This window comes from Sturnira hondurensis, unplaced genomic scaffold (genome assembly GCF_014824575.4).
Source record: "Sturnira hondurensis isolate 20B ecotype Veracruz unplaced genomic scaffold, ASM1482457v3 Scaffold0014854, whole genome shotgun sequence".
NCBI lineage: Eukaryota > Metazoa > Chordata > Mammalia > Chiroptera > Phyllostomidae > Sturnira > Sturnira hondurensis.
This window is the reverse complement of record NW_028087485.1, coordinates 4,831,227-4,845,016: the sequence shown is the minus strand read 5'-3', so window position 1 is coordinate 4,845,016 and position 13,790 is coordinate 4,831,227. Positions and strand designations below refer to the sequence as shown.

General features: G+C 38.1%; 1 protein-coding gene and 1 long non-coding RNA gene across 3 annotated transcripts; one reads left to right on the top strand and one right to left on the bottom strand.

Annotated features, from left to right (window-relative positions):
• Positions 1–141: 141 nt before the first annotated feature.
• Positions 142–418, top strand: LOC118999429 (uncharacterized). Its single transcript, XR_005069104.1, has 2 exons — positions 142–221; positions 302–418. It is a non-coding gene; the product is annotated as an uncharacterized LOC118999429 (long non-coding RNA).
• A 233-nt stretch (positions 419–651) lies between these two features.
• SMNDC1 (survival motor neuron domain containing 1) lies at positions 652–11,071 on the bottom strand. 2 transcript variants are annotated; one of them, XM_037063963.1, is made up of 6 exons: positions 10,882–11,071; positions 9,575–9,694; positions 4,933–5,075; positions 4,163–4,324; positions 1,765–1,918; positions 652–1,083 (listed from the first exon to the last, which is right to left on the bottom strand). In XM_037063963.1, exons 2-6 carry the CDS (start codon positions 9,692–9,694, stop codon positions 946–948), a joined length of 717 nt encoding a protein of 238 aa, XP_036919858.1. In that variant the 5' UTR covers positions 10,882–11,071; the 3' UTR covers positions 652–945. The 2 variants fall into 2 exon arrangements, with proteins under 2 accessions (XP_036919858.1, XP_036919859.1); XM_037063964.1 differs by lacking the exon at positions 10,882–11,071 and adding an exon at positions 6,816–7,005 and having other exon boundaries at positions 9,575–9,661.
• Between the last annotated feature and the right edge of the window lie 2,719 nt (positions 11,072–13,790).

The following is a 13,790-nucleotide window of genomic DNA, read 5'->3' as shown; positions in this document are numbered from 1 at the left end:
GATGAAACATTCAGTACTCTTGTTCATTAATTTAGCCTTGGTTTATGTTTTTTTGTTTTTTTACAAAAATAGTATCTACACTGTATACAGGGCTGGCTATACATCAGCTTTTTGTTTTCTCATATAAACATTTCACATCCAAAAAATGGTACCACTACCATAAGTGAAAAACCAACACAGGAAGAAGAGCAAATGTATAAAAAAGAAAGAGGGGGTGAGGGGTGAAGACGGGGGGGGGGGAGGGGGGGGGAGAGAGAGAGAGAGAGAGAGAGAGAGAGAGAGAGAACGAGAGAGAGAAAAGAGAAAGACATTAGAAAAGGCAGCTGGTCCTAAATGTGGTTTCTTACATAAAACTAAAACTCAATGAAAAGAATAAAAGAGCTGGATCAATTTTAGAGATGGCTTGGGAAACAAGTTATACAAGAAAAAACCTCAAAACAAACTTTGCCATTTAGAAATTAATCTATTTTTAGGTTTAAGTGGCCAATAGTTAAGTTTAAGATAAGGAAAAAAAATGAGATCTGTAGAAGTTTGGTGTTTTGCCTTGATGTTCCACTGAACTGCTAGAATATGTGGCAAGTTCAAAGGTTCTGAAAGTTCCAAGTTAGGACTTTACAAAAAGCATATGCCATCAGGTAAGTGGGGGTGATATTAGGAAGATCAACAATTCATTTAAGTGCTTTATTTAAGCAGCATCTGTCTAGAAGAGTTGCTCTACCCAACAGACTTTGAGGAAACTGTGGTGGTGGTGGTAGTAGTAACGAAGAAAGTTAAATGAATAGCAATGATCAAATATGCAATTTCTTCAAGTTTCATTCTATTGAAGTCAAATAATGACAAGGTATCTTCCTTACTCATCTAACAAATAATTTACCTTTAGAAAAATATAAGGATAAAAAGGTAAATGTAAAGCCCTGCAGAGATGAAATCCAACAGTTTTTCTGATTATTGAGGCATCAAATGCCTGACATTATATTTAGAGGTATCTTGATACTGTGTCATAGGTTTATCAGCAATTCCACAAGTTCCTACTCCAACTTTGCCAGTTACGCTCTCAGGTGAAGCAAAAATACTCCTCTTTACCTAGGGGAAACAAAATAGAAATCACTCTTGATTAGTTTTGGAAACAATAAAAATTGCAAAATACACTTAGAAGGAAAAGTGTATCAAGGGAACCTGAGTGCTCTTTTAAATAAAATCTACCAGTGATGTCCAGCATAAGGCATGTTAACAGAGCAGGTTATGGTTCAGCACACTCCCTTCTAAGTGATAAGACAGCAAATAATTTTTCAAATTTTAGTTTACAGATTAAAAAAAAAACTAGATCTTTTGTAATTCTTGATATAAACTCTCATTCATAGTGTTTCTACTACAGACAGTGGCTAATGAAGATTTTTTTTTTTTAATGAGCCAAACTGAAGATTGAAGAGGATTCTGAATTTAAGATCCAGTTATGTGCCCTGGCTGGTGTAGCTCAGTGGATTGAGCGTGGGCCTGCGAACCAGAGTACCGCAGTTCGATTCCCAGTCAGGGCACATGCCTGGGTTGCAGGCCAGTTCCCAGCAGGGGACTCACGAGAGCCAACCATACATTGATATTTTTGTCCTTCTCTCCTTCTCTTCCCCTCTAAAAATAAATAAAATCTTAAAAAAAATCCAGTTATGTATTTCTTAAAATCTATGTACCCCCTTTTTCATTTTAAAGTTATTTTAATGGCAGTTGCACTTTTCAAATTTATAAAGTATGATAAAAGGATTTACTAACCTGGCCTTTTTTGTTTTTAGAATAGGCTCTGTTGTTAAATTGCTGCCATTTCACTTTCTGGTCCTCTCTCTCCTGCTCAAGTTCTTTTATTCTCTGTGCTTTTTTCAAAGCTTTCTTCTTTTTATATTCACGTTGCTGGGCAATCATTTCTTTTCTGTGTGGAAATAACAACTAAATGTTAACTCTTAAGATTTAAAAGATGACTTCCTTGGGTATATTTAGAAGTACAAAACAACAACAACAACAACAAAAACTCAGAAAACTAATAAACTTATATACTCTTCTCCCCATGACAAAAAGCACTAACATCAGTGCCAATCACCCAGTGCTAACAAATGTCTTTTTGAAATACACAGCATCCTTGGAAACTCTGAAATATAATCTATTACCCACTGCAGATATTTCAACTACGACTTTTTATCTAATGTCTACACAGCTTTGGCCAGTGTGTTTTACAAATGAGTGTCAATAGATGTCTAAACCTTCTACCAATTTCTAAAAATGGACAATTAGCAAGTATAATAATGCTGCATCTGGATAAAGTGTATGAAGAGATTAGATGAACATAAAACTAATTTCACTTAGATTGGAAGAGCACAGCAGCACAAAAGGAAATCACAGCTAACAATTCTTAAAAACTGGGGTTTCCCCAAAACAGTAAACAAGATCAGAGCCCAAAGCTCTCACAATAAGTCTGCTCAGTCAATTGACTTCTCAACAAAAAAGGACGAAGAAAGAGGTCTGTAAAAATAGGCAATAAGCCCTGGCTGGTGCAGCTCAGTGGGCTGAGTGTTGGCCTGCAAAACCAAACGGGTCACCAGTTTGACTCTCAGTCTGGCACATGCCTAGGTTGCTGGCCAGGTCCCCAGTAGGGGGTGTGCAAGAGGCAACCACACACTGATGTTTCTCTCCCTTTCTCCTCCCCTTCCCCTCTCTCTAAAAATAAATCCTGTTTTAAAAAGAGGCAGTAAGATCTAGATTCCTTTGAATCATCACTATAAAGCTAAGTGTGACTTTTTACAGATATCAAAAACTAAATATAGAGATGTTACGTTGTTCTACAATGATTTTCTTACTGGGATGCTTAATCGAATGTTATTCTAATAGGCAACAACTTTCATAAATTCACATATATTTATGTAGTAACTTAAGTTTTGAAAACTCTTGTCAAATCCAAAAGACAGCCAATGGTGGCATATATGCAGAATTTAACCAAAATGTTAATTCTGCCTCTTAAATACCTGTCAAACTGTACACTTCGCTATCTTCACTCCTGGGTTCAGGCCACCATCTGCACCGGGGAATTGGAGCAGTGGCAGCCTTCTCTCTGCCGCCAATCTGATCACATCCTATCTCCTCCACCCAAAGCACATCAGTGGCTTTCACGCTTTTTATCATTTGGCTGCTACCTCTCTAACCACCCTCTTGTCAAACCACCCATCCCCAAGCCCCAAGTTTTCACCATAGGGATTTCTGTTACCTCTGTGTTCTCACCTTATTTTTCTTTTTAAAAGTAAACATTACTGAGACTTTACTACTGTACTACTGATCAAGAATAATGCTGCATGCTTTACTAATGCTATTTAATCTTCACAAGCCCATCATGTAGATACTGTTATCTCTGTTGTACAGATAAGGAAACAAAATAAACAGCTTGTTCAAAGTCCTATCTTTTAGGTCTTTAGCTGGCTAACTCCTTTCCAAATCTCTGAAGTTTAGATGTCATTTTCTCAAAGATATCTGCTCTAATGACTAGGTGAAGTTTAGGGACCTTGTCTGTTTTGTTTCCTTAAAGTAACCACTGTGTTTTCTTCCAAACTTCTGTACTTTACTATTGAAGTTCTTCTTTAGGTATTTTGTTGTCTAGACTATAAACTCAGTCAGACTGTAGCTGGTACAGATTAATGTATTGAGTGTGGGCTGTGAACCAAAGGGTCACTGATTCGATTCCCAGTCAGGGCACATGCCTGGGTTGCAGGCCAGGTCCTCAGTGGGGACCATGTGAGAGGCAACCACACATTGATGTTTTTCTCCTTCTCTTTCTCCCTTTCCTTCTAACAATAAATAAAATCTTTTAAATAAATGAATGAATGAACAAAGTCAGAACAAAGCCCGAGTTCGTCTTCACTGTGGTGGAACCCCAGCATCTGGGTTAGTGATAGTATATATAGTATCTGCTTAAGAAATATTTATTAAATGCCGAAGTGGGAACCCCAATGTCCTTACCTTATCTAAGCATACAAATATAGAGAATGAATGACCTTACATTGCTAATTTTCAAAATAATGGTAAACAGTATTACAATCTTCTTACCCTAAACTAACCTGAGTAGATTCTGCAGCCACCTCAAATACCTAACTGGGGAAGACTACACTTGAAATGCTAAAAAGTCACTTACTTTGACATGGGTTTGCTGCCACTGTCCTCCTTTGCCTTCCTTCCTTCCTCTACAGGCTTGAGGTTCAACAGTGGAGTCACTTCAGCATTGCCATAGCCAGCAAAGGTGATCGCAGCGGTGCCGTTTTCTTCATCTATCTCCTCAATCTCCGCTTCATAACACCTGTAAAGATATCATGGCTGTAAGCAGGTGAGTAAAGGTTTAATACTCAGCCTACAAGATTTATACTGCAGTGATTCAACAACTACATGTGTCTAAAACGAAGGTTCTATAATCAAACAGTACTTAGACAAAGCTAATGCAGGAGTGGCTGGAGTTTGCCATCTGCTATCCTAAAAGGAAGTCCTAACCAATGGGGAAGTTTCCTGCACATCAACTGAATGTCCTTTAGTCAATCTCTTTGACAAAAGATATTTCTTACAGAAATAATTTCAGTGCATGTACTTCATAGACACCTAAGACAGCCAACCATTCACTCAATTTTCAAGTTGAGGAAAAAAGAATTTAGATTATTTTTTTAAATATCCATTCATTTTCCTCTGCTTTTAGCTTTTCTTTTCTCTAGAATCCTAGCCATTCTTCTGCCCCCAAACGTAATCCAATGGTAAAAATAAAACTGTATTAATCATAACCACCCAAGAATCAAATTGGCTCTACGAACCATATTGGCTATATAGGAAGATTAAAATAGGGTAGTTTAAACTGAATAAAATATCTTACCATTGTATTTTATTATTTCATGTTATAGTTAGTTTTTTTTCTACACTTACTGTCCATCTTCACTCCAGATTGCCATACACTTGTCCCCTACTTTCCATGAATGAGTAGGCTGAGCAGAAGCAAAACAGTCTGAACTTGCAAGAGTTTCTGAAGGTTGAGTTGACAGAAGATCTTTGGTTAGTTCTATAACTTCCTAAAAAGGAAAAACAAAAACCGTAACACTATTTTTATAATTCACATTGTTGCCTATTTTCAACAAGTTCTTTCATTTTTTGATGACAGCTCTCTTACCATATAGAGTACTATAATACTAGAGTACTTATTAAATACTCTATAGAATACTATAATACATATAGAGTACTTATTAAGTACTCTACACATTTATTTGCAGTTCATAACAATATTATAATGTAGGTATTATGATTATCACCATGTAGAAACTGAAATAGTTATTTTATACATTGGTGGATCTGGGATTTAAACCCAGACAGCTGCCTTTCAACTTAATTAACCTCAAATACTAATAGAAATAGGATAGACTTGAGCTTATACCGAGCATTTTTTTAAGTGTCAATTTCAGCTACATAGATCTCTGTAAAGATGAGCAATAGTCAGTTATGAAGGACTGAGCTAGAGTCAAGATCACTTTAATTCACATCATTGTCACATATATTTCATGTAACTACTGTTTTATAGATCACACCACTATTAACTGCCTAGCCAACATGCCCCACAGCCCCCAAAGTCCCAAAACATTTGAAGCAGCCTTATTAATAAAAATGTTCCTGCTCATACACATTTCTATTAAAATACTGTAGGCATATATAAAAAGCCATTAGTCTTCCTATTCATTTACCATAAAGCTTACCTCATCTGGGTAAGCAAGTTACCAGGTTATATTTAAAGTATCCCAATACCTTAATGTTAATAAGCACATTAACACAGCTTCATTTAAAAGGAAAAATAAATGCTCACACACACAGCAAGTGATATCTTTCTGTGTGGCAAACATTTTTGGTAATTCAGGCTTACATTTATTGGCTTCATTTGAAGATATTTGGCAGGGCTAGTTTAAAAAAATGTAAATGGTACAAATGATATATCTGCTACCTATCTACTATATTTTTACACTAATAAAGACCCATATTATGCATCATCTTATTTAAGAACCTACATACATATTTCCCACTACTGCACATAAAATATCTTAAAACATCACCGTGTATGTTTGGGGAGAAAAATGAACTCTGTACTGAGTTTTTTCCAGCTCCCATTGAAGTTTTATAAATAGTAGTTCTGGTTCAGTAGCCAAGAATATTCATTACCTCTTGCCTACGAGTGTCAATCTTCCTGGTTATTCCTGAAAAACTAATATTTGAGCCTAAAAAGGGAGGGATGTTAAATCCTTGGAGAAAGGTCAGTTTTGTTAATTAAAAAATTCTGTGGAAAAAAACAAACAAACAAACAGAAGACTCAGATTTGAATTAAAAACTTAGTAGAGTAGTATCTTTAATGAAGTTTTATTAGGTGCCAAGTAGCCATTCAAATATCTTTTAATTTGATGTTTCTTTGCAAATAAAGCAAAGAACTTCCAAATAAATATAACAGGTACTATACAAAACAGATTAAATTATCTAGTCTTGTTTTTAATTAATCACTTTTAGGGCCAGGAATGTAATCTAATGTAAGCCTGACTCAAGAACCCATACAATCTCCTGAAATGTTACACATGTTATAAAACATTTTCAGAGCCCTGGACTGAAATAACTTTTTAAAAAATCTACATTTATCCCTAGTTGTCCTTTGCCATGTTTTACATATCCCTCCCAACAAACTCTGAAGACCCTTCTGAGTTTTTTTCTTCACATGTGCATATGGACCAAAGTATCAGAGAAACTATTTTATGTATGAGGGGGTTCTTAAAGGTACATACCATTAATTACTTTTCCTCCCCCAAGTCTGAGTTCTGAAACTGCTCCTTCATTGACAGATGGGCAGCAGTTACAGTAATCGGCAATTCCAGGAAGCATCAGATGTTGTGATCTACATATCAGCAGGTCAAAAGGGATGCACTCAAGCACTCTGCTTACTGAAGGAAGGCGTTTCGGGGATGCAGAGAGCCACTGTAATATATGAGACAAGTGACTTGACCCCTGCCTCCTTTAGAACCAGTTTTATTCAGCAAAACAGCTTAATAGATTATTTTTTTGATTATCACAGACTGCCTGGGGAGCTTGTCAGCTAGCTAGCCTATATTTTACTATACCCATTCTTTTAAGTAAAAAAGAAAGGCAATTAGAACTTTGGTAGATCAATTTGGTGCCTGCTGAGTAAATTTATTCTATAGGAAAAACAGTATATAAGAGGTAAAAATGGAAGCCTTACTGGCAAAATGGAAGTCAATGAAAAAAGTGCAGAAAGAGTATTTGCCATAAATAAAAGGCCAAACAAATTCATAACCAGAATAAGTATATTCCATAATAGGAACACAAAAAAAACAAAGGAGGCCACAAACTCAATGAGTCTGAACAGGCCTTTTAGCAAGTATAAAAGCCAGAATTAAATATCAATGACCTGAGGTATAGCCCAGGAAGCAGAGAAGAAAAAACGAAAAATTTAAAACTCATTTTAAATAGAAGCTGTAACAGGAGACAATTACTAGGTAGAAGCAGATATTCAAACACTGTTCGGCATTTCATCTAATCTTAAATGTTGCCTTTTGTCTTTGTAGTTTTCAGTTCAAAACAGACCTAAATCTAGTAATCAAAATGAAAATTTTTCTCACGATAGCTATGAGGAAAAGAAAATGTGATCAAGTTTGGTCAGGAAAACTTTCTGTATTACTAGTACTTGAAGTGTTAGAACTTAAGCTTATAAACCTGTGCCATCTAATAAGATAGCCATATGTGGTTATTAAACTAAATAAAATTTAAAATACATGTTTTTTTTACCTTAGTCATATTTCAAATATTCAATAGCCACATGTGCCTAGTGGCCACAGCACTACACAGCCGCTACGGAACATTTCCGTCATTACAGAAAGTTCTATTGTACAATGCTACTCTAAATGGTTATAGAAAGAGAAAGTTTTATAGATAAATGACCCCCAAGGCCTTATTCACTCAGTCCTAAGTAAGCCATTTATGTGCTTACTACAAGGCCCACCACATCAGTCTCTCTCTCTACAGTACTTCCACTATAGATCATGTCATTATCCGGCAATTCTGCCCAGGCTCTGACAATCTATTTTAGATGCATTAAAAAGACCTCATAATCATAACGCTGTTTCAACTTTCACTTGCAAATTTGCTTGACCAGTGCCACACAGACCCTTTCTCCCAATACACACACTGCACACAATCTTTCATTTTCTTCAAAGAAAAAAAACCCCTGCTTTTAAAATGGTAAAAGATAACAGGGGCATGCCCAGATCTCTCCTTGAGACAAGAAAGTTGGCCTATGAGTGGGTAAAAGTTTTCCCCAAATATCTCCTTATTGACTACCACCCTGAAATCCACTGGCCTGATTTCCATACACTAAAAAGGGGTCCTGTTTTCTGTGTTTTTAAAAATAAGGTACTTTCATGTAACCGTATGTAACTTTATCCTACATCTAGAATTTGAACCTGAAAATATTCAACATCTTAATCATGCCCAGATAAGCTCTTCCAGAATTCTGAATCTGGATCCCCATGCCAAACAATTTTCATTTGTCTGAACTTCTCTTATCCTTAAAATATTAATAATTTTAATGGGCAAAAGATGATAAAAAACAAAAAGGATTACTTAAGACACAGATGATCAAAGTTCTGCATTGACTCAGCAAAGAAAGATCATCTAATCAAAACACCTTTTAAAACTTTCCAAAACATCAGGTTCAAAATTTTAAGTTCTCAAATTTGTTAAGATGAAAAGCCATGTACCATTTACAAATTTTATTGTGATGTTTTTATTAATCAACTTAGTATTCTGCAAAATAGCAGACATTTACTATTATGGCTTTATTTGTCTCAAACCACCCCCTCAACCAGCACAGGTTTTTAAAAGTAGCTGTGACACCTCCTGAATTCCTCTGTGACAAACTAGTTAAGATCCCTTTCACATAGATTCAATTTAACTTCAACAAATGTCAACAACTATACTGTAAAACTTATACTTAAGTTCAAATATTATATAATGTTTATACAAAAAACAAATATCTTTCTGATTTTTTATAACGTGTTTTCAATATAAGGTGTTACCCACTAGCTTTGTCACACACTCCTGTTTTCAAAGAATCTTGTGGCATTAAAAAGAATCTTAATCAGATTTTATTTTTCTCCTTCAATTTTACTCTTTGAACCAAATTCTTTTACATTTTAGATGTAAAAGCACTCCCCACTGTAAAGCTGTATGTATCTCTTCTCTAATAAGTTTGACAGACTTCTAAAATAAACCTATTTTAAAAAATTGTAATAATATAGGACTTACATAACAAAGGACAATGCTCTACTCATTTTGACGTATGCAAACTGAGGAAGCAACTCCACTTCTACAAGCCACACATTCTGTGGGAATATACACAAAAGGAGGGGGAAATACCACCTTCCAAGGGATGCTTTGAATATCCAGAGGATAAGCAATATAAATCATTGGAAAAACACAGAACTACTCATTTTGAATAGTATAACTATTATTGTCCCCTCATACTTACTTGTAAATCTTTCTTTAATTTTAATAAATCTTCATTTTCTCCATTTCCAGACAATGCAGCTTCAACCTGCTGGAGTTGAGCTTTGTAGCTTGCCAGCTGTTTTGCTAGATCCTCTGACATCTGGAGGGAAAAAAGGGTAAGGCCATGAAAACCGAATCAAACACAACAAAAGTACCATAAAGATAATAATTCCCTGTCTTCCTGAATTCACCTTACCAACTTTGCTCCCAACTCACAATTCTCTGCAGCTTCGTGTATCACCATCACCTCTACTGGTTAGTTCAGAGAAAAGCTATCTAAGCCAAACCACCAACTTCAAGGGAATGGATTCTGAATATCATAACCATGTCACATAAATTCTATACAGAAAGAGAAACAGAAAACACTTAGTGATAAGGGGGAAAAGAGAATTTCTAATTTTCTTAAAACTCCCGTAATAAGGAAGGCACTCTGTTAGGCTCAAGTAGCAGGGTTGTCATTCACCCCCACCCCCCCAAAAAGCACTAAAGCACTAATCTGTTGGAAGAGTCGAGACTCCAAAAATATGCACTGAAGAATACTTCCGAAGCCAAATATAAATGGCTTTTAGATTAACTACACAAATAACTCTCTTTACACGCACTATTCGATTAATGAGTGTGTTTAGGTGCTCTTATCCGAGCAGATGTATTTCCTTCAATAAAGGAAACAGTACAAGTCTTCTCCCATTTAGGTATCGTTAAGGAATGCGCCTTTCGCCAAATCAGAATCCTCCTCCTCTTGAGAACATATCAGTGAATCCTTTCTCGAGGAATAACAAACGCACAGGGTTTCAGAGGACCCTTCCCTGTCTTCCAGTTCCCGTCCAACGACAGCCTGGAATCTGGAAGGGCTCCAAGGTAGCGAGAGGAAGCCGGGCTGCTCCCCCCATCCACCCAAGACCTCAAAGCCCGCCACAACTTGGCCGATTATTTCAGATCTCCAAATCCAAACGTCATCTCCCACGGAAAACGCACGCACGAAGCGATCGGACGCCCGCGGGGCCGGGACCCCACAGCCCCAAACAGGTTCCGCCCGAAACTGTCGAGATTGTCCTTCAGAGGCCTCCCGCGTCCCAACCCCGCCCGACGGCTTCCCCGGGTTAGCCAGGTTCTCCGCCACGGCATGGAGGCTCCAACCAGGGGTGGGAGAGGAGGCCGAGGCTCCTAACACTCTGGCCGGCGCCCGGGCCTTTCCAGCGCGGCCGGCAACCCCGCCTCGGGCCTCCTACGACTGGGAAGAGGCCGCGCCCGGCGAGGCCTTACTCTCTACCTCACCGAGTTCGTTACCTTGCGTGGGGCTGGGGGCGGGGCGGCGGGAAGGGGTCAGGGCAAACGAGCCCGGGGGTTGCAGCGGCGACAGTGGCGGCAGCAGCAGCAGCAGGAAAAATACCCCGCGACGACGACAAGGCGACTCGTCTGGGAAGAACTCGGCCGGCGGAGGGGGGGAGGGGAGGAAAGCCGGGCACTGGCAGGAGGAAGACGGAGGCGGGTGAAGTTTCGCGAGACGTTAAAAACCCTCGCGAGACTTGGCTAGATTCACGGGACTCTTGGCGCCCAATGGGCCGCCTTTCTTTATTCGAGTTGCGTACGCAGAGTGGGCGGGGTCTAGTCGGAAGGATATGGCGTAGCTGGGCTGCGCCCGGCGCCGGGTGTAGGTTCGTTTTACTAGTTCCGGCTGTGGGGTGCGGGGGTGTCGTGGGTTTGTTCTTTTGGTTGGGGGGGTGCTGTCCATCTTTTCTTGTGTTTCCGGGAGAGTGGTCGTGTGTATCCACTTTGGGGAGTGCTGGGAGATGGGAATTATGGGGTTTAATGCAGCATTGGTACCAGTTGTTGGTTCTTAAAATGTGGTCCCTTTATCAGCAGCATCAGCGTCGCCTGGTAATATATTACAAATGTAAATTTTCAACATACCCACCCCAAACATGAATCAGAAACGCTGGCAGTGGATTGAGTGCGAGCCTGCGAACCACGTAATCGCAGTTCGAGTCCNGTGTGTATCCACTTTGGGGAGTGCTGGGAGATGGAAATTATGGGGTTTAATGCAGCATTGGTACCAGTTGTTCTTAAAATGTGGTCCCTTTATCAGCAGCATCAGCGTCGCCTGGTAATATATTACAAATGTAAATTTTCAACATACCCACCCCAAACATGAATCAGAAACGCTGGCAGTGGATTGAGCGCGAGCCTGCGAACCACGTAATCGCAGTTCGAGTCCCAGTCAGGGTACATGCCTGGGTTGCAGGCCAGTTCCCAATGGGGGACTCACGAGAGGCAACCATACATTGATATTTCTCTCCTCTCCTTCCCTTCACCTCTGAAGATAAGTAAAATCTTTAAAAAATTCTTAATTTAAGAAAAAAAAAGAAACTATGGGGCTGGGCTCTGTAACCTGTTTTAACAAGCACGCCAGGTGAACAGGTAAACCTGGTGTCTGCTGAAGTTTGAGAACCACCGCTTTTTATAATAACCTCAGTAGTAGCAACAAAAAAGTAAATTGTGGCAGAACCTATTGGAGTGATTTGTTTCAAACCTATTTTGTTAGAACCTGTTTGGCTTAAATTCATTGTATATGTTGATCGCTCTTGAGAGGGACCTATCACGAAGTTATATATAGTCCTGAGTGATAAAGAGTAGAGTAAATACTTACGTTTGTGTTTAAAAGAAATGTCCGCTAAGTTTCTATGTTTCTAATGATATATTACTTATGAAAGGTAAGTTCACAAGCCTGGCTAGAGTTTTGAAGTGGAAACCAGATGTTTTCAATGATTACCCTTTATACTATTTACCATTTTTATACGTACATTTCCCCCCCAATTAAACTAGTTATAAAAAAAGATAGAGACCCGTGACACAAAGAGGCTACTATATGAATGCCAAAAAGGCTACTACGTGAATACTAGAAACTAGTTATAAAGAAGAATACAGACTTGTGACACAGGCTACTATATGAATACCAGAAGGTCTCTTAAGAAGGCCCCTTCTCAAATGGACTAACTTTTGGACTGAAACAACATCTTGCCTTAGTGCCTTCTTGGTTTCTTTGTTTTCCCTTGAAGGGGCCTTCCCTTTTACACACATATCCCTCCTCTTGAGTCAGATAATTTACAAGATGGAAACCGGGTTTGTAATGATTGGAGTGACAATTTGCAAGAATTGAGAATGCTGCAGAGGGCAGCAGTGCGTAGCTAAAGCAGAAAGACAAACCGGAAAGATGAACTTTTCCTTAATATATAGTAGAAATTTGTTTAAAATATAATGTTGTTTTTGACAACTGCTCTTTTCTAATTGTATTTATAAAGTTAATCCCAGGAGGATCTTTCTTGAATATCAGATGAAGTTTACAATTGTGTAAAAGTCTCTTCAATAAGAACTCTTCATGAACCCGCCCCCCCCATCAGAAAATAGGGAAATATTTGTTATAAGCTCCAGTATAGCATTGTTTTTTTTATCATTTTGATAGTTTTCGCTTTGAGTATTGCTTTTAATCTCTCCCTCTATGCAACATAGATTATACTTGGGAAGAAAAGCTATATTGAATATTAGTTCCTCACAGAGAGCTTGTGATGGTAACAGTTGTATACCAGGTACCATTTTTACACATATTCATTAAATTTTCATGATGATTCTTTGTGCAGTTAAAGACAAAACTGGAGCAAATACGAGCTCTGACTTAAGAGCGATACTTCAAATAGGTATTCTGACTTCCCACCTCCTTTGAAGTGTCAAAATATACTTTCAAAGTGTCTGATTTTTAAAACATTCTCATTCAGATTTAGTCATGTTTGTTCTTCAAAAAGAGCAGTATTTAAAATCTCTAGTTCTTTAAGCCTGGTGTTCATTTAATTGAAACCCAGCAGTAAATGAAATTTAAAGACTCCAAATTATCATTAGAATACACAGCTATTTCACTTTCACTTCCTTTTTCAAAGAAAATTCCAAACTGCTAAAGAAAATTAAAGTATAGCAGCTGCCTTTGGAAATGTGCCAATCCACTGCAGGGTGCAATAAACTAATACATGTTGGTCAAATGGAAGATTGCATTCTTTAATTTAGCTTTTATGGTATTCCTAACTAAGAGTGGCCCCAGATTTGCCCACATTGTTTACTCTTGACAAATGCCTAAGGAGATGAATTAGAGATATGTACATAGTCATAATAACTGCTTATGTCCTTTGTCCTCTTTAGTCAGAATAAGT

Excerpts from the sequence above, each read along its gene's own strand:
- SMNDC1 (XM_037063963.1), bottom strand. The coding sequence starts at position 9,694 with ATGTCAGAGGATCTAGCAAAACAGCTGGCAAGCTACAAAGCTCAACTC. Across the intron at positions 4,325-4,932 it reads ATCTGGAGTGAAGATGGACA|GTGTTATGAAGCGGAGATTG; the intron begins GTAAGTGTAGAA and ends ATATCTTTACAG. Across the intron at positions 1,919-4,162 it reads GGCAGCAAACCCATGTCAAA|AAAAGAAATGATTGCCCAGC; the intron begins GTAAGTGACTTT and ends ATTTCCACACAG.